This window comes from Dromiciops gliroides, chromosome 6, assembly GCF_019393635.1.
Source record: "Dromiciops gliroides isolate mDroGli1 chromosome 6, mDroGli1.pri, whole genome shotgun sequence".
Lineage (NCBI taxonomy): Eukaryota > Metazoa > Chordata > Mammalia > Microbiotheria > Microbiotheriidae > Dromiciops > Dromiciops gliroides.
In genome coordinates, this window is record NC_057866.1 from 18,432,926 (window position 1) to 18,456,806 (window position 23,881).

General features: G+C 35.7%; 1 protein-coding gene across 1 annotated transcript; it reads right to left on the reverse strand.

Moving 5' to 3' along the window:
* Positions 1-2,038: 2,038 nt before the first annotated feature.
* Positions 2,039-10,200, reverse strand: LOC122731856 (olfactory receptor 9G4-like). The gene is made up of 3 exons (XM_043972115.1): positions 10,108-10,200; positions 7,798-7,934; positions 2,039-3,005 (listed from the first exon to the last, which is right to left on the reverse strand). Exons 1-3 carry the CDS (start codon positions 10,198-10,200, stop codon positions 2,039-2,041), a joined length of 1,197 nt encoding a protein of 398 aa, XP_043828050.1.
* Positions 10,201-23,881: the final 13,681 nt, after the last annotated feature.

Consider the following 23,881-nt stretch of genomic DNA (forward strand, 5'->3'; position numbering starts at 1 on the left):
AAATACCCCCAGACAAAATTAACATTCCAACATAATGAGAATATTATTATTTTGTGTGTTTCTATATTATTATATATGATATAAGCTATTAAAGTCCTCATTCTCAGGCTATTCATGGCATGGAAGGGACTCTGGTTTCCCATGGGGAATAGATTCTGGAAGATCCTACCAAGTTGGAATGACTTTGAAGGCAGGCCCAAGAGGAAATTTCTTGTTTTCCTTCTTCTTCTTGCCTTTTGAAGTATTTTAACTAGCAGTATTTAATAGACACAAAAATATTCTAAAAGAACTCAAGCAATAGCATCTTTATAGTGTCATTTAAAAGTACATCAGTCGACAACACAATTGGAGTATTATGTCAGAAAGACTATTTTTTCAATGACATATAACTATTAGAGGAAGCTACCAAATAATCCTGCATGGACAGAGACACATACCAGTTTTAAGAAGTTCAAAAAGAATTCCCTTCTGCCCTGTACTTGCTATTTTCATGTAAAGGAATCTAAAGAGGGGTCCTACCACGATAGAGAGCTATGAATGTAGAGAGTTCAGTGAGAGATCCCCTCCATACACCCAGTGCAACCAATAGAATACTTTTTAATCTTTCAAAATAAACATTAAAATATTTCACTCTAATCCATTCTGTTATTGTAGACAGGACAAAGTAACTTGTTTACTCTAGTTAGTCTTGTAAAAAGTTCAAAGAAACTTGTTTAGTTAAACTTAATTTAGGGCAATTTATTGTGATTCTTAACCTTACAGAGAAAATGGGACTAGGGGTAAACTCAAATATAGGAGATTTAAAATAATGATAATAATAGAATTTATATAACACTTTAACATTTACATGGTGTTATGCAAAAATTGAGGTAGCTAGATTGCTCAGTGGATAGAGCACTGGGTCTGGAATCTAGAAAACCTGTCTTCAAATCCAGCCTCTGGCACTTACTAGCTGTGTGACCTTTTATGACTGAAGAAGGAAATGGCAAATCATTCCAATATTTTTGCTAACTTCACTAAATGACTGGACAATAATAATACAATTATTTCCTTTTATTCTCTAATAACTCTAAGGGAACAGGTTCTTTCATTACCTCTATTTTACAGGTGAAAAACTTATGCAAACATATGTGAAATGATTTGCCCAGGGCCACACAGCTAGTAAATGTCAGGTGTCTGAGGCCAAATTTGAACCCAGGTCCTCTTGACTCCAGGGCCTGGTGCTCTATCCACTGTGCCACCTAGCTGTCCCATCTTCCTATTTTTTAAATACTTATTGGGCAAACTTTTATTTTGATTTTAAAATACTTTGAAAATATATGTGTTAGTTAATATTTACCCAGTATGGTCAATGTACATTTTAATTTCATGTGATTGGAATGAGGATTGAATTTCAATTTCATTATTTTAGAGGACTCATTCTTGAGAAGTGTACTCTACCCTTTAAGGATGATAATTTTTCTTTTTCAATTGATAATCTTACAGAGTTTCTGAGAGCACTCAGAGAGTCACAGAGACTGAAACTCTGTCTTCCTCTGAATAGCAGGGTACAATGTACCATAATACACTTCTACTGTGGCTAGGATGGAGTTGAGGGTGCTCATAGATTTTTGAATATGGATAAAAGAAGCAAATTTCAAGAATAGGAGCTTGACAAACACTGTAATATCTAAACTTTGTCACTGTTTTAATAAATGTTTTATGGAACTGAATTAGAATATTGTTTTGGAACACATCAGGACTTCAGAATTTGTTTTATTGATAAAGAAACTGAGGTGAATAAAGCGGTGTTACTTGCCTCTGATTGCCCATGGAGCTGGTATACAGAGTAGGGGGCTCTTTTCTCTTGTCTTCTGGTGGATGATTCTTCAGATGAAACCATGCTGCCTCTTGACCTTTCACAACCATTTCCTAAATCAATACAATGCACTATCACATTTGAATTAATTTCAACAAAATTACACTGAGAAAACACGGGATTTATTTGTTCTCTTTTTTTAAGGGAGGTGATAAAATATCTTGGATATGAAAAAAAATGTCATCTTGGTGCTTTGATGTTCTGTATTGCTTTCTTGAAGGCCTCCTTCACATCCTTGTTCCTGAAGCTATAGATCATGGGGTTAAGCAAGGGATTCACCACTGTGTAGAACAGGGCAGCCATCTTGTCCTTCTCCAGGGAATAGGTGGAACTGGGTCTTGAGTACATGAAGAGGAGGGAGCCATAGAAGAGCATGACAGAGATCATGTGAGAGGCACAGGTAGAGAAAGCCTTCCACCTCCCTGAGGCTGAGCGGATCCGAAGAATGGCCAGGAGGATGTGGAAATAGGATACGAGGATGGCTAATATACTAGACAAAACTGTGAAACCCACCACCCCCAGGAGTACCTTCTCATAGACCTGCGTGTCAGTGCAGGACATCTTTACCAAGGGGGGTGCATCACAGAAGAAGTGGTCAATGATGTTTTTCCCACAAAATTTCAAGCGAAATGTGTTAGCTGTGTGAGCCATGGCATTCAAGAAACCTCCTACATAGGACCCAGCCACAAGCCCAATGCAGAGAGACCTGGACATGGCAGCTGAGTAGAGAAGGGGGTTACAGATTGCTACATAACGGTCATAGGACATAGCAGCAAGAAGGTAACACTCGGTGTAGGCCACGACACATGAAAAGAAAAGCTGGGCACCACAGCCTGCTAAGGATATCCGCTTATCCTCTGAGATACAGGTGGCCAAGATTTTGGGGGTATATACAGATGTATACCAGAAATCTAAGAATGACAGATTCCCAATGAAAAAATACATGGGAGTATGCAAACGGGAGTCAATCCTGATTAAGATAACTAGAGTCATGTTCCCTGCCAATGTGACCAAATAAAGGACCAAAAAAGCTCCAAAGAATACCAATTGCATCCGGGGATCAGCTGAGAAGCCAATTAAGATGAATTCAGTCAGGGTGGTCTGATTCCCCACTTCCACAGACATAGTGGTGGCAACCTGATAGAACCTAAGAATCAACAGTGAGAGATGATGAGTTTATTAGTTAATGGAATTTTAGATCTGGAGTTAATCTAGGGGGTAGTTGGGTGGCACAGAGGATAAAGCTTTAGACCTGGAACCAGGAGGACCTTGGTCCACATTCTGCCTCTCAGATGCTTATCATCTGTGTTACCATGGGCACATCATTTAACTTCTATGTTCTTTGGGTCCTTCACCTGTAAAAAGGGTATAATGATAATAACACCCACATCATAGGATTATTGTGTGGATCAAATGAGATAATGTGTGTAAAGTGTTTGTAAAACTTAAAGAAATCTATAAATTATAGCTAAAAGGCTTTTCCCATCATTTCACAGAAGAGGAGCCTGGACATCCTAGAATGTCAGATGTTGAAGAAATCTTAGAAAAAACACAAAACATTAGCTCTAGATCTAGAATAAATAATGTGTGAATGAGAAAGGGCTTTAGATTATTACACCAAATGTCAGAATGATGCACTCAAGCTTTCTCATTTAATAGATCATAAGATTATTTGAAGAGCTGGAAAAGTGCTCATAGGTCTCTTCATTTTGAGCTCTCTCATTTCACAGATAAGAAAACTAAGGGTTAGAAAGTATAAATGACTTTTCTCTGGTCATACAAGGGTATCAGTAAGCATCAGAAGGAGACATGATGTCAAATTCTATGAATCTGGAGCCAATGGCCTTTTCACTATGGCATATTGAATATAATGAAGATACACTGATGGGAAATGACTGGCTTAGTGTTAATCAGTCATTCAATTGATTGATCACTTAAATGATCAATTAATCAACAAACATTTCTCAATCACTTACTATGTGCCAGTCATTGTCCTAGGTGCTGAAGATACAAAGTAAAAACAAAAACAAACTGTGATGATTAAAAATATGAGAGACATAGCTTCTGGGTTATTTAATAATTGTATTAATATGGCCAACAGGATATTAATAAAAGGAGGTCTACAGCATCTCTCGCAGATCAAAGACTTCATGGTAGTGGGGCACAGAACTTATATATCCTTGAAAAAATAGGTGGCCAAGAGTCAACTTCTGCACCGAGATTATCTCCAGCCTTGGGCTATCGATTCAAAGAATATCCTCCTCTTCAGTTGGGGTGGGTTGGGGATGAGTGACCCTCACCTTGGATAGAGAATCCTTCAGCTATATAGATAAAATGATCTGTTTCTTTCTTTTTTTTTTGGTGAGGCAATTGGGGTTAAGTGACTTGCCCAGGGTCACACAGCCAGTAAGTGTTAAGTGTCTGAGGCCAGATTTGAACTCAGGTACTCCTGACTCCAGGGCCGGTGCTCTATCCACTGTGCCATCTAGCTGCCCCTAACTGATCTGTTTCTACACAAGATTCTAATGAGCTTGGTTTGGGCCTGACCAAGATGGAGAGATTTGATGGAATCTCTCAAAGGGAGTTTGCCTTTGAAGGGAGGGAAGGGAGGAAGGACTTGCAAAAGAAGGGTGGATCACTGGGTCCCCCAAGATTATTATTAATTATTATTATTAATCAATCAATCAATTAATTATTATTAATAATTATTTCTTACAAAACAAGGGAAAGATCCTAGTCTTTGCCCTAAATGGCTAACATTCCTAATATGAGAGACAAGAAAGATAAAAATACAACTATACAAGACAATTACAGAGCAGATGCAAAGCAACCTTAGAAGTATTATATGAATGTATGGATCACCTGGATTTGATGGATGTGTCTTATTATCCAAAAGTATTTTTTATGAAACCCTGGGTTAATAGGACCAAAATGGCCTTCAACTGAACTCCAAACTGAACCCAGATAACTGGCAGATAAAAGACCCTACTTAATGACTTCTTTGGACATCTCAGCCCCCTCATCCTTGCCAAACCCTTTTTATTATTATTTTTTAAATTCTGTAATTTTATCACGATGATTCATTATTTCCTCCATACTTGTTATAACTGAAATTGTTAAACTGCCTTTAATTCTGCATCATACTACTGAAACTGAGAATACCCTGTAATCAGTGGACAACAACAACAACAACAACAACAACAACAGCAACAACAAAAACCAAACCAAAACATTTATACTACTGGCCATATACTCAGAAATGGGGACTCCCCTGAGCTCTCTTCTTAGGAGAGACTCTCCACATGATCATGTCATATATTTCTTGTTGGGACAAAATATTAAATTGACACTATGTTTTTTTTTTCTGTCTGTCTCTGATCTAGTTTGTCTTGTAAGAGATATTAAATTATCTGATCTAGTCCTTAACCATGTTCTCTTATCTGGTTATTATATTTGTAGCAGCCCAGGTATGGGAATAAATTATAGGAGATATTATAAGATATTATAATTTCTTGGATCTCTTTATTAATTTTGCCAGAGAGATTGGAGATTATTTCTCTGATCTGTTTGTAGAAGACAGGCAGATACAAAAACTATATTTTAATATTCAACAGAAATGGTGCCTTGCAACATGGATTTGATTGGAAAATGGAAATGGAATCCACCCTCCAACACACGACTTGGCAAGGCGCCTCCAGGAGTTTTCTCCCAAATAAGCTGTGAACTGTGACTTATATGGTGAATATTCCTTTCTAGCTTCTAACCCAAACCCTGAACTCTCATCGTTAGTTTGAGTTCTTGTCCCATGAAGAAACTGGAGTGCTCAATAGAAGATAGCGATCACAAACTATTTCTAAAAGGTAGGAATTCTGCAGGTTGGACATATAAATTTCAAGTTATCTAATCTGGTCAAGTCCCCTTATAGATCTGTTGCATTGCAAATGGTTAAGAAGCATATTTTTGATCTGCACAAATATTGTTTAAATGATTAGAATTGACTAAAGATAATGACAAACTAAATTGTCCTAATGGAGCTCCATTGACTGGTCTAAATCAGGTTAAATCAGGAAAAATAATTTATGCGTGTCTGTGTATCTAATATGATATCTTCTGTCTCTCTGTAATGTGTAATTGTCTCTTCTGTGCGTTTATATTTCTGTCAAAATGTAATTTTGTGCTTGAAATTTAGAAGGAAAGTTGTTTAATTGTTTGATAAAACTACCTCCAAGCTGTGGCTAGGTTAAAGAAGTGGCGGAAGGGCAGAAAGAAACTTGCTGATCTAACAGTATATTGGAAAACTAATTAGAAATCTGAATGTGGCATTAAAATACTAATTTGATTTTTTCAAATGAAAGAAAGAAAAAGAAAAGGGTCATTTCAGTGACTATAGAAAGGTAATTATGTTATTTTTTTTTAAAGCTTAAAGGCTCACAAACACAGGAAAGAGTTTATGTTAGTAAGAAAAAAAATCATCAAAAAGGTTAGTGAATTTGATTGGACCATCTAGTTAAGAAATTTGACGATTCATACAAACTAAAATCAAGTAAAATCTGTCATATACTGCCATTTAAATATATATATATATATATATAGTATTGGACTAGCTTAAAAACACAGGAAAATGAAATGCTTGGAATAAATGGCTCTTGGGTGAGTTAATACTAAAATGAAATTATATATTTAGGTTCTATATAATATCATTTGGAAAATAGATCCAGGTATAATTGAATCAATTCTGGTCTCATTTTAAGTGAAATTTATTATTTTGATACTCTACCAGGAAATGTGTACAGCTTAAGCTGTTACTTTAGCTATGTGATTTGTAATATGTAAAGTGCCCAAACAGTTTAATATTTCATTTTATTAGAGATATTGTCAGAATGTGGATTCTTTAAATTATTTTGGTTTATTAATTTGACTGTAATAATTGTTTTCTTTGAAGTGGGCATAGTAACAATATTTTAGACTATCCTCAGCTATATTTTAAGGCTTTAAGATCTAACCAGATGATCCCTAAAGTACAATGATTTGCTTCTTGTTAAGAGCTAGAAATTACAAAGAAAAGATTTAAAAAGAAAAGAAAAAAACATATATACCCTGAGAAATGGGCAATCCCCTGAGCTCTCTTCTTAGGATAGGAATCTCCACATGATGATATTATATATTTCTCTTTGGGAAAAATATTAAGTTGATTATACTTTTCTGTCTGTCTCTGATATGGTTTGTCTTGTAGGAGATATTAAATTCTCTGATCTGGTTCTTAACCATGTTCTCTGATTATTATATTTGTATCAGGACAGATATGGGGATAAATTATAGGAGATATAATAAGACATTATAATTTCTCTAATCTGTTTGTTAATTTTGTAGGAAAGATTAAAGATTATTTATATGACCTGTTTGTAGGATGTAGGTAGATACAAAAACTATATTTTAATATTCAACAGAAGAAAAGGTACTGGTAGCAGAAGGGACTGGAAATACTCTTGAAGGAGGAAGGATTTGAGCTGAGTCTTTTTATTTTTCTCAAGAGATAGAACTTATGAAGAAAAGTATTGCAGGGACAGAGAGGGCAAAAACACAAAGGCAGAACACAAAGCATCACATATGAGGGGTCCCAAGAAGGTCAATATGGCTAGATTAATGTGCATAGGGACTGGGAAGATAATACCAGACCAGGTTGTGAAAAGCTTAAATCTCATATGGAAGATTTTATATTTGAACTTAGAATTAATAGGGAGGCTTTTTTGAGTAGGGAATTGGCATGATGAAACCTGCCCTTTAGGACAATCACTTTAGCCGCAGTGTAAAGGATGGTCTGAGAGGGTGGGGATTAAAAGACATTAAGCATGATGACCAGTTAAGGGACTATTGTAGTAATTCTGGTGAAAGGTACAAAGAACTTCAACTAGAGTGGTTTGTGTATGGAGGGAAGGTACTGTATATGAAAAATGTTGTAGAGGCAGCAATAATTTTGTTTGACAGTTGGTTGGCTATGTGGAAAGAGTAAGTCATAGGAGCTGAGGATGACACCAACCAACACTGTGAAACTAGATAACTGGAAGAATGGTGGCATCTGTGACAGTAAAAGCAAAATTCCGAAGAGGGTAGGCTTCGGAGGAAAAGTTACTCAGTTCTGTGCATGTTGAGTTTGAGATGCTTTGGGAAAATTCAGCTGAAAATGCCCAAAGATCAACAATTGGCAATGTGAGATAAAAGTATAGGAAGGAGACTAGGGCCACGAAAAGAGATCTTTGAGTAATCTGTTGTAAAGTGGAAATTCTTCTGCATGCCATTGGAAGATAGGTACTGCATAGTTTTTTATTTTCTTTGTATTGGACCATCCAAATTATAGAACCTACAGAAGAAATTTTAGGGCCCTTCCATAGTCTGTCTGTATCCTTAGGCCATTCTTAAGAAAAGTAGTTTTCTTCAACTAGTAGAGTGAAAATGGTTGTGCGATAATTGACTTCCAGAGCAGTCAAGCTGAAAGCACTCTGAAAACCTAGACTATGAGATATAAGTGACATTAAATATTATTCAACCCAAACCTTTTATTTTACAGAAAAGGAAACTGAAGAACAGAATGGACATGTGGTTTTCCCATTGTCATGTAGTTATTTAAAGGCAGAGTTAAGATTACAACCTAGCTCTCCTATTTCCTGGTTCATTGTTGTTGTTGTGTTTTAAGTTTTTTAAAAAAAATTTTTTTGTAATAGAAATGTAAATTTAAAGAGCAGAGATAGGTCTTTATTAAAGAAGTAATAGATTGATAAATAAAGTAAGAGCACAGTCACTATTTTAGGAAATTATTAGCTTGGAACGTCCCTGCCCTTCAGTGGAATATTACTTCATCTGTTAAATCATGTGAATGGGTAAGATCATGTCTAAACTTTATGATCCTATAATTCCATAAGGATGAAAAGGTTTACATGTTGGGAAGGGTAGTGAGTGGGGATTTGAGCATATGCTATAGAGTACGAAGGGAATGAATGAGCATCTCTCAAGTACTCAACCCATCCCCCAAAGAGTAAAGCCTCAGCCCTAATAATTTTGCACTCATCAGCCTTCCTTTTGATTTCTATGGAAATCCACAAACTCTGTACATAGCTACCTCAGTGACCAGAAGGAAGAGGGAATACAAAACTCCAAATAAGTCATGAGATCAGAGAACATGTACAGAATCACATAAGTTCATTTTTAATAGCATGGAATTCTGACAAAATAAAGAAATAAAAACATCAAAGGAAATAGAAACCACATGAAGAGAAGAGACACAGAGTTATTGTAAAGAGTGAATACAGATTGTTAATTTTAATATTATTCTAAGAAGAAAACATGGTGGGAAGTTTCTTCTGGGCCCCCGCTAGGCTTCACACTTCTTAAATCTAAAGAGAATGAAGCATGTGAGAGAAATGACACTGGACTCAAAGGCCCAATGAACCCAGATCAAATCCTACCAAATTCACTTCATGACAACACTAGATTAATCATTTTATTTCTTTGAACCTTGACCTAGTTATCTGTAAAACTGTAATAGCATTATCATGGGAATTACATCACAAAGGGGATACTTACATTAGCCCAAATGAAAAAAAAAAGTAAAATTAAACTATTTAAATGATTATAAATTGTGTTTCAATGGCAATTTAAGGTTGAGAAAATACTTTCTCTTACATTCCTGTAAAAACAGGCAGGTCAAAAAGAGAGGAAATTGAAAGATGCTAGTCGCCATTATCACATAACATAAAAACAGTTTATTATTGTAAAAAATGCAGTACTGTGGGCAAGTCCCAGGGTATAGTATAGTATAGTAAAATGTATCATATAGTATATAGTAAGAGTATTGTAAAAAGGGCACTTGATTTGGAGGTATGAGATCTGCATTCAAACCCTGACTCTGTTACTACCAATGTGAGTTGGAATATGTCATCTAACCTCTCAGGACTCATATCTTAATTTTAAAATGAGGAGGTAAAACTGAACAACCTGTAAGTTGCTTTCTTATAAATTGATAACCTTATTATACTATGAATCCTGGTTCTGTTATTTACTTCTTGTCTGGTCTTGAGGAAATTCCTTTCTAATCTCTCTGACCTTTAGTTTCTTCATCTCTAAAGTAAAAGGTAAGACATCATCTTGAAGTTTTTCTTTCCTATTCTGAAATCTTTGATCCTATGGTCCTAAGATTAAAATTAGACTCTACTCACTTGGTGCCCATATACTAATCAGTAGTCCCAGTCACTTACCTTCAGTATGGCAGGGGACAGCTTGGGGGAAAAGACAGTCTGTTTCTTTAATTGCTCTGCAGCTCTGACATACCTCTTGCTGGACCACTGCATATCTCCTGTTGGTTCCTTAGGGACCTCTTCTGCAGAGCCTCTCAGAAACCCATACTTTAGTCTCCAAAGAATCAATTAGAATTGTTCCAGAGTTTGGGGATGCTAAATTAATTGGGAATTGGTGAAATACATCATATTTTATTCAAAGTAGACTTTTCCTTTGTGAATATTCTTGTTTATCTTAATGTTGAGAATAATAATTTCCCAAAGGCACTCCTGAATCCCCATCATTTGATTCAGTGGAAAGCTCTTCATGGTACACTGGGTGATGGAGGGATTGGGGAATCCCTAAGTTTGAAGACAAATTACCTTGGCTCAAATCCTATACCCTCTAAGTACTAGCTATGCGACCTTGGACAGAGCACTTAACTTTTCGGGTCCTCAGTTTCCTCATCTGTAAGTATATGAGATTGAACTAGCTAACCTGGAGAGCCCACAATTTTAAATGCATAAAATAAAATACATAAAATTATATAGGAGGCCACTGACATTGAAATATAGTTACTAATAAATATGTATATATTTGTGTGTATGTTTATGTATACATACATACATACACACACATACACATATAAACATTTATGGGCCCCAGGTTTTAAGAACTCCTGCCTGAAGTCATGATTGGATTTGGCTTTCCTGGTAAATAGAGAACATACACAAATTTTCTCTCTTCTCAATCCAAAAAGAGTAACTGTAGAAGATGGTTTTGGCCATGGTAACTAATGTTACTATTTGTGATGATGATTTCAGAGATGAGTTTCTGCACCAGAATCATTGTAGGTAAAAACATGTAAGGAGATGGGTTCTCATTCTCTTCCCTGGTAACTTTTAAGAAGGAAGTGAGATATTGGCAATCCTCTTATCTCACACTGTCTCTCTTTCTTTTGTGTTTATTTTTCCAGATTTCAAACATATGAATATTGTAGATGAAAGTGCTCAAATTACTGAGTATGGTGTACCTATGAGTGTCATCAGAGAGGTCCCAATCAGAACCAGAGTCTGTGGCAGTGGCAATCAACACACATTAGAAGTTGGTATAGTGCCAAGGAACCTGTCTGACTCAAATGAGTAGTGGATTGTCCTCCCAGCAGAGAGACTACACTATGACATGATCCACTACAGTTGAGATAAGGAGCAATTCATCAACCTCCAGTGTTTTATTCCTCCCTAGAAGCAAATTTAGTAGAAACAGTGCAAAGGAGTTCTAGGACAAGGAGTTAGTTCTATGGGTTCTCTCCATGTGTGTCTCCATACATTTGTGGTATAAGCTTGAACCCACTCTGCCCAAGTGAAAGAATGTGTATGCAGCTCCTCAATTAGGAAAATCAGTTGATTGGAGGAAGTGGCATCGTACATAGGCTAGTGAGCAATATCGTCAGAAGTCCCATATTCTTAGTATTATTCCTAGATATGTAAGAGGTTAGGTAGCATTTTCCTCAATGGGAATTTTGACTCCCAGTGTGTACTGTGAGTTGGGAGAGTGAGATCATTGGGAGTCCTACATTACTCTCCCCCCCCCTCTCTCTCAATATATATATATATATATATATATATATATATATATATATATATATACACACACACACATATATATATATATATATATCTTATATATGACCATCCTTTTCTATTCAGAGATTTATGTAGTAGTTACCATTAATTATTTCTTTCTTCTATTCCTTATAGGTAGTGGTCAACATTTGGGACTGTGCTAACCAGTGGGGGATAGCATGAAAAAATCAAATCATTAAATATTCTCAAAGAGCTTGTATTCTGATAGTAATAATGATCAGGATTTATATAACATCTTAAGGTTTGCAAAGTGCTTTAACTAATTTTATTCTCACAACAATTCTGGGAAATAAGTGCTATTATTACTATGATTTTACAGATGAGAAAGTTTGCAGAAGTAAAATGACTTTCTCAAAGTCACATGACTGATTAATTTCTGAAGCCACATTTGAACTCTAGTCTTCCTGACTACGAACCCAGCAGTATAAACACTGTATAACCTAGCTGCCTAAACCATAACTTCAAAAAAGGGTAATACTAAAAGTGAAAGAAAAAAATGAATTAATGAAACCAAGAACAATATTCATTGTCTTATTGTGACAGAAGGGCTTGTGTAGCTCAATGAAGCCATGAGCTGTTATGCAGGGTTGCCCAAGATGAAAGGGTCATAATGGAGAGTTCTGACAAAAATGTGATTTACTGGATAAGTAAGTGGCAAACCACTCCAATATTTTTGCCAAGAAAAGTCCCATGAACTGTATGAAGATGATAAAAGAGATAACATTGGAAGATAAACCCCTCATGCTAAAAGGTGTACAACATATTACTGGGAAAGAGTACAGGACAACTATAGGTAGTGCCAGAAATAATGAAGTAGCTGGGACAAAGCTGAAAGGAAGCTAAGTTGCAAATGTGTCTGGTGTGTATTTTAAAATTCTAAATGTAGGTTCTAAACTGTCCCCCCAGTTTTTTGGGGGAAATTGACTAAAATCATTGATAAATTCACAAAGATTTTAGGCTTTTATGGGTTTATTAAAAGATATAAGATAGTAAAGAGAGAGAAAGATTGAGATCAGATTCCTTATAGAATGGAAATCCTAGCCTTCTTAATCACCCACTTAAGTCCTGCCAACAAGCCGATGTCTCGAACCCAAGAGGAAGTAAACCCTCAGCCAGTGACCCCTCCTCCTTCATGTTCTCCTCCCAGAAATGGGAGGTTCTTCAATCTGATTGGCTAGCGTCATTCAAATCTATTGGTTCACTGGACTTGAAGGTGGTCTTGAGTTAAGTTCAAAGTTTTTAGCTTCTGAGAACAATACCTCCTTAAGGGCTAGCCAGATGTGATTACAATCTAGTTAACTTGAAGTAGGTTAATCAGCAGTCAATCACTCTCACTTAATTCAATCTGTTTAGATTAATCTCCAGGTGGGCCTTTGAGTATCTACTAAATCCTCTTATCTACCACATTCCATTATCTTGACACACTGGTGACTAAAGAAATATTTGGTCTTATAAAGATCAGTATTGCATAGGAACCTAGAATGGAAGATCTATGAATCAAGGTAAGCTGAATGTGGCCATGTGGGAGATAAAAAGATTAAACATCAACATCTTGGGTGTTTGCGAACTTAAATGGACAGGAATGGGTAAATTGAGCTAATGAGATCATTACTTATATGACTATGGGCAAGAATCACTTAGAAGAAAGGAGTAGCCCTTATGTTCAATAAAAGAGGTTTGAAATGCTACAGTAGGAAATCAAAAGATAATTGTAATAACAGGCAAGTTTGGCCTTGGAATTTAAATGAAGAAGGTCTGAGAATAATAGAGTTTTGTCATGTCAACTCAATGGTCATAGCAAACATTCATTTTCAATGACCCAAAAGTTGACTCTACGTGTGGACATCACTATATGGTAAATATTAAAATTAGATTGATTATATATTTTGCACAAAATTGGAGATACATTCAGCTCTAAGACCTAAGGCTGACTATGGTTCATATCATGACCTTCTTCTTGCATAATTCATATGTAAATTAAAGAAAGTAGGAAAAACAAACATTAGACCATACACCTATGATCTAAATAACATTCTTTATAAATATGAAGTGGAAGTAAGGAAATAGATTGAAAAAAAACCCTAGATTTGCCGGATAGAGAATTTGAAGAACTATTGTCAGAGGTTGGCAACAAAAACAAAATACCGAATAAAAATAAGAGCAAGAAAGCAAAATGGATATCTACAGAGACTTTAAAAATAGCTGCGGAAAGAAGGAAAGGGAAAGGAACTGAATGCAGAATTCCAAAGAATAGCTAAAGGAGTATAGACGGTTTTCTTAAATTAACAATACAAAGAAATAGAAGAAAACAATAGAATGGGAAAAACAAAATATCTCATCAAAAATCAGAGATATCAAGGGAATATTTCATGCCAAAATGGACATGATAAAAACCAAAATGGTAGGGACTTAACAGAATATACAAAACTACATGAGAAAGAGCTTACCATCACTATTAACTATGATGGTGTAGTTACTCATCTAGAGCCATATATCCTGGAGAATAAAGTCAGGTGGGCCTAAGGACGCATTAATATTAATAAAGCTAGTGGAATTTATGGAATTCCAGCTGAGCTATTTAAAATCTTAAAAGATGATGTTGTTAAAGTCCTGCAATCAACTGGCCAGCAAACTTTGAAAACTCAACAGTAGCCACTGGATTTGAAAAGATCATTCCAGTCTTGAAGAAAGTTAATGCCAAATATTATTCAAATTACTGAACAATTCTGCTCATCTCACACTGCAGCAAAGCTATGCTTAAGATTCTGCAATCTAGCCTTCAACAATATGTGAACTAAGAATTACCAGAAGTGTGGGCTAGATTTCAGAGGCAGAGAAATGAATTCTGTCTCCTTATTATGTGGCCAAATAAACTAAATTGCCAACATTCTCTGAATTATTGAGAAAACAACGGGGTTAAACAAATCCTTCACTATTTTTGCTTAATTCAATACACCAAAGCCTTTGAAGGTGTGGATAACAACAAAATATGACAAGTCCTCAAAAAGATGGGAGTACCAGATCATGTTGCTGGTCTGCTGAGGAACCTGGTTGTGGGTCAAGAAGCAATAGTTCTAATGGAAAATGTAACAAGATTGGTTTAAGAGTTGGAAAGGAAAAAAAAGAAAAACAAACAAACAAAAAGAGTGGGAAAAGAATATGGCAAGGCTGTATATTGTCACCTTATTTATTTAATTTATCTGCAGAGTATGTTATGTGGAATGCCAGACTGGATGAACCAAAAGCCAGAATTAAGGTTGAGAAGTTTCCTAGGGAATGGTAAAGAAATTGTAAGTATTAGGAGTGGTGCTGGGAGAAAGAGTGGAGTGAAAAAATAAATTTATAAACAAATATCTAATGAACATTGATGCCAAAATTTTAAATAAGATATTAAGAAAAAAGATAAAGCTTCCATTCAAAAAGATTGCATAATATGACCAAGTTGAATTTATGCCAGGAGTGTAAAGCTGTGTAAGCACTTATAGACTTTGGACCTTTGACCAGAGTGTGAACATTGTTGCCTAGTTTTATATCTGAAACCACCCTACTGTGTGCTGCCCATGGACTGAGGACAATGAAGGTCACACTGAGATTATTCCCCATTGACATCTCTTCTCCTCCCACTGTGTGTACCAGCAAAGTTTGTGTTTGTTTTTGAGTAATGCTGCTACTCTTCATTCTAAATATTCTTTACCCCTTTGCACTAAATTATCCATTCAACTAAATTTTCTCCATGGAATACTATATTTAGAAAATTGTTTTATGACTTACCATTTTACTGAATATATTTGGAAAGGTAAATAATCAAAAATTATATATTAAATGTATATTATTTTGTCAGGTAATGTGCTCTGTTCTGGGGGTAACAAAGATGGCAAAGTAATAGTCCCCACCCTCAAAGAACTTATATTCCATGGCAAGACAGAATTATACGAGTTTGTGTGTATACACACATACATATAAATACACACATATATGTGTTATATGAATACATACATTCATATACTTATATAGTGAGAGAGAGAGGATAAAAATGAGGGCAAAGACCCTTTTTGGAGGATGAGGCAATAGTGACTAGTGCATTAGGAAAGACCTCATAAGGGGCAGCTAGATGGCACAGTGGTTAAAGCACCAGCCCTGGATTCAGGAGTACCTGAGTTCAAATCCGGCCTCAGACACTTGACACTTACTAGCTGTGTGACCCTGGGAAAGTCACTTAACTCCCCATTGTCTGCAAAAAACCAAAGAACCAAAAAAAAAAAAAAAAAAGGAAAGACCTCATATAAAGGGCTCAGAGATCTAAACCTAGCATGGGGAACAGCCTATTCAAAGGTGCAGAAAGGAGAAGTAGAGTTTGATGTATGAGGAATGTCAAGAAGGTCAGTTTATCTGGACCACTTATAAGAGATATGGGACCATACAGTGCCAGTTAAGTGCTAGAAATCTGGCTTACTTTGGGATCATTTAAAAAAATTTTACAGTTTGTGTATATATTTATACACACATATACATATGTGCATATGTGTTTATATACACTAGGAGATATTATGCATGAACCATTTAATAACAAAGAAAGCCTTCTCTTTGAGATAGCCAAATAATTCATGTTGGAGTCCATATTCCAGAAACTGGGAGTATTTAATGGAGGGAGATATGGGGAAGGGTAGTCCTTTTGTAAGATTATAGATAATGTTTAGAACAGAAAGATCTAGAGGTCAACTAATCAGCCCTGATTTTTCAGATAAGGGAACAGGTACAGAAAGGTCACGTGACCTGCATAAAACCACACAAAAAGTGAAAGACACAGTATTGAATTCATGTTCTCTGTCTCTAATCCAACACTCTTTCTACAACACTATTATGTAGTAGCCTGGTATTTGAGGCAATTTACAATTTTGCCAAGGGTGACGGCAAGCAGGCTCCTGAGAGTAAACAGGATTTTGGCAAAACCTTTGAGAACCTAGATCTCCATACCAAGAAGAAGAACTGAGTCTATGGTTATGACTGTCTTTGCCATATTTATATCAGCTCCTACATTTACCTCTCTGCATACCTCTTTAAGCTTCTCTCTCTCCCTCCCTCCCTCTCTCTCTCTTTCTCTCTCTCTCTCTCTCTCTCTCTCTGTGTCTGTCTGTCTTGCTCTGTTTCTCTGTCTCTGTCTTTCTATTTATGTTTCTCTTTCTCTCCCTCCAACTCTGTCTCTGTTTCTGTCTTTCCATCCATTTCTACATCTGTCTCTGTTTCTCTCTTTGTCTTGTCTCTTCTTCTTTCTGTCCCTCTTTGTCTCTCTCTCATTTCAATATCCAACTAGGTGGCACAATGGATAAAGCATTGGTTCAGAAGTCAGGAAGACTTGAGTTCAAATCTTACTTTCTCGCTAGCTATGTAACCCTGGAAAATTGTTTGCCTCACTTTCCACAATTGTAAAAATGGAAATAATAATACGACCTACCGCATAGGGTTGTTGTGTGGAGAAAATGAGATATTTGCAAAGTGCTTTGTACATGATAGGTATTTAAATACTTATTACCTTCTCTTATTATTTCTATTTATAAGTAATCATCAAATTATTATACATATATTCATAGATCCATGTTTGAATTTGCATGCATGAGTTTTTGTATTATTATATTAGAGAAATATAAGCAGAGAGAGGAAAGAAAGACATAGATAAGTTATGACCATGTATTTGCATCTATTTACTTATCAACATTAGGCATTATATACATATATGTATAGTTTAAACATACATATATGCATATGTGCAAATATCTATGTACACAAATTCATAATAGGACCAGTTTTCCAAGCAGACAGGAGAGGCAGCTTATTGTGTGAGATGTATATTATATATGTACACCATACATCTCCATTCTTGAATATAACATGTGTATATATATATATATGTATGTATGTATGTGTGTGTGTTTGTGATTATAATTAGTAACTTCCAGTACTGATAAGTCATATGGGTCACATCATAGTCAGATGTCTACACAAGCAAGATATACTTAATTTGGGAGATGGTGAGAAAAGCAGGAAAGGAAGCAACTAGTTGGTAAAAGACACTTGATGCTATGAAGAGATGTTTTGACCATAGCCATGTAGCTGACAGGAATGAGAGACCAGGGTTTAAACATAAGATAGATAAATTCCATTATGTATAGACCATGAGTGCATAATTGGAAACTGACTCCCTGGCAAAAATCAGAGATTTAAGTCCCAAAGAATTGTAAGTAATAAAATGTTATTTCTGAATGACCAAGAAAAAGAAATGTAGGCCAGTGATGTCAGCCTCCATATAAGCATTCAGTAAGGTGAATCATAGTGTTCTACCTTCCAAATATTTAACTTATTTGGATGTATTCATATGTATTCACTTCATATTCATGTTGTGTGCAGATAGAGAGATGAATAGATAGATAGGTAGATGATGGACAGATAGACAGATAGAATATGTACTTGGTATCCCTATTATTGTAAATTACTTCTTGTGGATAGGGAATGGTGAATTCTATGCCCAGTATCCCCAGTGTCTAACACCATGCCTTGCCTATATTAGGTATTTAATAAATACTTGATGATTGATTGAATAGTGGGTATAGCAGTTTAACCCCTTCATAATGGGGTCACTCAGATTGACACATACCAGTAATAGATTCTGAAGCTCATTATAGGCTGAATAATTCAGAATAAATCACATTATTCCACAGGAAATTAGTAAATCAAAGTCATGAAATAATATAAAAATGTAAAGGACAAAGAGGAGGTGGAGAGTCCCTACAGCAAGACCTCAGAAGAAATCATTAGATATTAATTGTTGGCCTGGGACATTATCCCTTAAGAATCTCAACATTCAGATGGATCTGGCTCCTTAAGTGATGAATCATGGTTTGCTCAGGGATTTGATAGTTCATGGTCACATGCCTGGACATTCTTTTTCAAAAATAGCACATAAAAGTCTCAACTTAGAAATATGATTTTGGATGGATAATAATTCCATCCATATTACTCTTGGGTATTTTGTGGAACACACATTCACAAATACTCATGCTTACACACACACACACACACACACACACACACACACACAAATACATATTTCTTTAATGAAAAGTTCATGTTGCTATTTTATCCATTTTGCAACAGATGGGCTTCATCTTGCAGATGTTTCCAGAAAAGACAGGTAAATCCCTTACCTCTTTCTCCAGGACTAATTTTGATTTTGAGGTCAGTTCATGTCTAGAAACAAAACCAAAATTTTTCAAAAACTGAAATTTTGACCCTATTAAATTACTTTAAATGATAGTAGATTTGTTGTTGTTATCATTATCATTTTTTAAAGCTGCTTTGGTCATTCTGCGGGCCCCTGCCCCCACCCCATTGGATAGCCTACTTATTTGGATGCAATTGAGAGGAAGATTCCAATTACTTTATGTGTCTTATGAATTGGATTTGGGATATTTTCCCTGGCCTGGCCCTGGCAAAAAATCATAGTCTTAGGTTGGTCTTAGGGTTAGGATTAATTAAGGTAGGCGTTCTCTCTCAGGACATTCCCTTGTTCAAGTATTGGAGTCTCAGTTTCTCTTTTTTTTCTATACCCTCAACCTAAACCTCATTAATGTTAGTGAAAATGGTAGGAAAAAAAAATCACTTGAATTCATTGTGGGATCCATCTATTTCTCAGGTAAGAATGTTCCCGCTCGAACAGATTGCTAACACTTTACTTTCTGTACAACTTTTCAATCTGTGTTTCTTATTTAAGTCTTTATGTATCCTTTGTAAAGGATCTCTTCACCATGTTGGAATCTTTTAAGTTGGAGTTTCTTAATTTCGGGGGGGGGTAATGGGCCCCTTTGGCAATTTAGGTAGCCCATAGAAACATCCCCAAAATAGTTTTTATAAATGCATAAATGTTTACAAAGTAAACCAGTTATCTTGAAATACAGATAGAAGTTTAAAAAAAAATTCCTAGGTCCTTTGGTTAAAAATTCCTGATAGCCAAGGGTAGCCAGTTCTCTCTCTTAGGTATCCATCAAATTCAGAGTAAAAATGCAAGCATTTATAATTGACTATGCTTTTTGAGGTATTTTAATATAACCACATTTGTATAAAAGCTGTATCCTCTTTTGTTCTACTTCCATCCACTATTAAAATATCATCTCCACGGGGAAGCTAGGTGGTGCAGTGGATAGAGTTCTGGATTCAGGAGGACATGAGTTCAAATCTGGCCTCAGATACTTGACACTTACTAGCTGTGTGACCCTGGGCAAGTCACTGAATCCTCATTGCCCCTCATAGAAAAAAAATGTCATCTCCATAAGGGCAAAGTTGTGCCTTGTTTTTTATCCTCAGCACCTCACTTAAGGCTTTATGTATGGCAGGCAATTGGCAAAGATATGTTAAAAATGAGATGAAAGAATGACATGATAATAGCATATGGGAGAGGAAGCACTAATTGTAAAAGGCTTGAATTTAAAGTTGTGATCTTTTATCCAAATCACTCTTTGTGTGACTGACCACTTACAAGATATTTCCTTTCTTGTTTCCTGGTTAGTAAAACAACGACACTTGACCAGGATATCTCCAAGGACCCTGAAGTTTTAAATCTATGACATAATGATCCACCAACCTGAAATATTTGTTTTTGAAGAAAGGCTAATTCTTTGCCCTAAAGGAATGAAGGGACCACTGGTGGAATTTCTGGGCATCATCAATGGACTAGTTGGATGGGAAGCTTTGAGGTGGGTAGTAGGATGACATAAAAAATTTCTACATCTTAAGATACAAGCAGCTGGCTAGTGTATCCTGGTAATGACCAACAATAATGACAACATTATACCTCTCCATGTTTTCTACATTCTATGTAAAGGTGAATTCTTGGGCAATATTTTAGAAGCAATTCTGATCACCGAGAGCAAAGGTTCTTAAACCTGAGTTCCATGGCTCCCCAACAGACCCATGATGAGATTTGGGGGGTGTTTATTCACTTATCTATATCTACATCTATATCCATATCTATCTAGATCTAGATCTAGAGATATATAAGCTATTTAGATATAATTGATTTCCTTTGTAATCATATGCATTTTATAATATTCTGACAATGCACTCATAGGCTTCATCAGACTGTCAAAGAGAATCATGTCATAAAAAAATTATGAAGAACCCCCAGGCTATCAAGAGGAAAGCAACCAGGTTGGTGAGATGACTAGACAGTGTGATGAAAGAACTAGGTATTTTGGTATGGAGAAAATTAAAAGGAAGCCATGGTATCTGATATCTATCTTCAAGAACTTGAGGTGCTGATTTAAGGAAAATGCATTAAACTTCCATTTACCCTACAGAGTAGTACCTGGAATGATTTGGTAAAGTTAAAAAGAAAGTCTAGTTCAAAGCAAACTAAGCCTGTCTCCCCTCCACACACACACACAGATACACAGAAACAAACACTGCCCCTTGTAATAACTGTAATTCATTCTATATTTGAACTTCTTGTATCATAAGGGAATGTTTCTTGCTAACTGGGTATAGATTATCATCAATGTTGAGACTGAGGAAACCTTATACATTATCTAATTTCACCAGTTATTTTAAGGAAGAGTACACCAAGGACCATAGAGTGACTTTTCTAAGGTTACACAGCAGTTAATTAAAGAGTTGAGGCTTCAGCCCCAAATCTGGACCTGTGACTCCCATCCTCTTTCCATTTCTCTATGTTTAATACTTTGAATGAGCCATTTGCACAAATCAAGTAGATATAGAGAAGTTTGAATATTTTGTCCTGGGTTCAATTTCTTCTTTGATATTCTTATGTTCCAGCTATATTAGATTAAATTTAGTACCTCCATTTAGAATAGCAAACATTTGATAATACTCAACACTTACAAGGTACTATGCTAGGTGCTGGTGATTTAAAAAGGAATTAAAAAAGAAAGCTACACATCCCTTCACCCTATTCCATATATACATGTCTTAATATTTGCCCTCAGAGAGCTTAGTGGAAAAATAGTTTAGTAAAAGGTAGGATGGCATAAGGATAAAGAAGCAGTCTAGACAAATTGCTATAAAAATAAGAAAAAGAGACAGAGATTACTTTCAGCTAATAGTGATGGGGCAGCACTCAAAAAGGGTTTCAAGGAGGAGATAGTAACTGAACTAGTCCTGGGGGTGGGGGGGGAAGAAATTTCCAAAGTTGGAGATGAAGAGAAAATCTGATTCAACCATCAGGTACAAAGTCACAGAAGAAGGAGAGAGATGAACAGAAATCAAGGATCACTCAGCATTTCTAATTTGCCTGGAATTTGCAGTGGATGAAGAGAAGGAAGATGTAAATAGTCTGAAAAGGTAAATTGCAGGGAGAATGCAGAAGATCTTGAAATCTCAGTTGAGGAGTTTTTATTTTATCCTAGAGGTATTAAGGAGGCACCAAAGGGTTTTTAACTGGTAGTGACATGGTCAGATATCTTTCTTAGGAAGGTTATTTTTCAGTACTAATACAAAGAATGTATTTGGATAGGCAGGAAAAAAGGAAGCAGAAAGATGAGTTAAGAACTGTGCAGGAAATTTTCAAATTATTTATATTTTCAGTAGACTGTGGTAATAGGCTTCATGTTTACAGGAAAAAGTCAAAGATCTGTAGGATGGGAATAGACAGATGACATGCTGTAATATTGCACCGTACCTCTGAGCTTCTGCCATTTAAAAAATCATATTACTGAGAGGTTTCAGTTCTTTGAATTAAGTGGTTTCAAGTTATAAAGAACTGTCAATTCTGGTGAATATGTAAGGAGGCAAATGAATTTTCATTTTTAACAAAATATATATTGTTTGCAGACCTTGGTTTAGAAATTAAACCGTGAAAATTCAATTAATAAATGAGAATATAACATAATGGGGATATATGTAAATGGATTATAAACCTTTGGAATTTCTTATCACCCAGGAATCTTTCAGTCATGACTTTGTAGTATATAAATGCAACATTCACCTAGAAAATTAAAGCATGGGATGGATTATGAACTAGGTTAGGTTGAAAGGAATATCCACATTGAAGAGAACACAGTTCCATGGAAATATCCAAGTTGTAAATATGTATCGATGCCTCAAAGTATTTGTGATTTTGTGGGTGTGGGCATTCCCTCCAAAGATTCCCATTGAAATTCTTTCTTGCCTTGTCATTTGGGGTGATTCTATACATACTTTTACATATAGCTTACATAGCAGATAATTCATTAACATGATTTTTTTTTACAAATGTGAGTCTTGCTATGTTACCATTCTATCTATAGCTGTCAATATATTTTTGTGTATTATTTGTATATCCATCTATGTCACTGTGTATTTCTGACTCTCTCTCTTTCTCTCTCCTTGTCTATCTATACAGTCATCTATCTTTCTCTTTGATGTCAGGAGTAAAAATTTTATTCATTTTCATTTCTCCTTCATTATCTAGAAAAGGCCATTTCACAGAAGAGTCACACTTTATGAGTCTGAGATTTAGTTGTCATGGGAGCCTTGTCCATTGATGAAGATCACTTTCCTTACCCTCATCTCAAACCTAACTCCTATCACTGGAGAGCTTGTCTTTAGGAGTTTCCATGGTTGAATAACTGATTGCCCTACATAAAACCTGATTATGAGCCTTTCTGAACTTAGCTAGGGTGGTCCAAAGATTGGCAAAGTCTATGACCAAGGCTTTGCAGCTTAGCAGAATTTGACATTAATTGTGCTCTATAGGCACATCATTCAACATGGCAGTGTATACTTTACATCAAGATGAAGTTTCAGAGGATGACTTCAGTGGGACATAGTAATTATCTACATAACTAACATTTCTCCATCAATTAAGACTTATAAAGCATCTAAGTGGTAAGTAAGTGTTAGGAAAGGAGAGAAGTGAAGGAGAAAGAGAGGAAGGAAGGAAATAAGGCAGGAAGGAATGTAGAGAGGGAGGGAGAGAAAAAAGAAGCAAGGAGGGAAAGAAAGAAGAAGGAATGACACTGAATATAATTTAACTTTTGCTTAATGACATTGGGGTCATTATGAATATTTCTTGTGCTTTTCCATATTGTATTGTATATTTGCTCCTACATTATATCTGTTCTTT

Coding starts and splice junctions, on each gene's coding strand:
- LOC122731856 (XM_043972115.1), bottom strand. CDS start 10,200: ATGCAGTGGTCCAGCAAGAGGTATGTCAGAGCTGCAGAGCAATTAAAG. Junction 7,935..10,107: donor TGTCCCCTGCCATACTGAAG/GTAAGTGACTGG, acceptor TTACTGTCACAG/ATGCCACCATTCTTCCAGTT. Junction 3,006..7,797: donor TACAACATTTTTCATATACA/GTACCTTCCCTC, acceptor GTTGATTCTTAG/GTTCTATCAGGTTGCCACCA.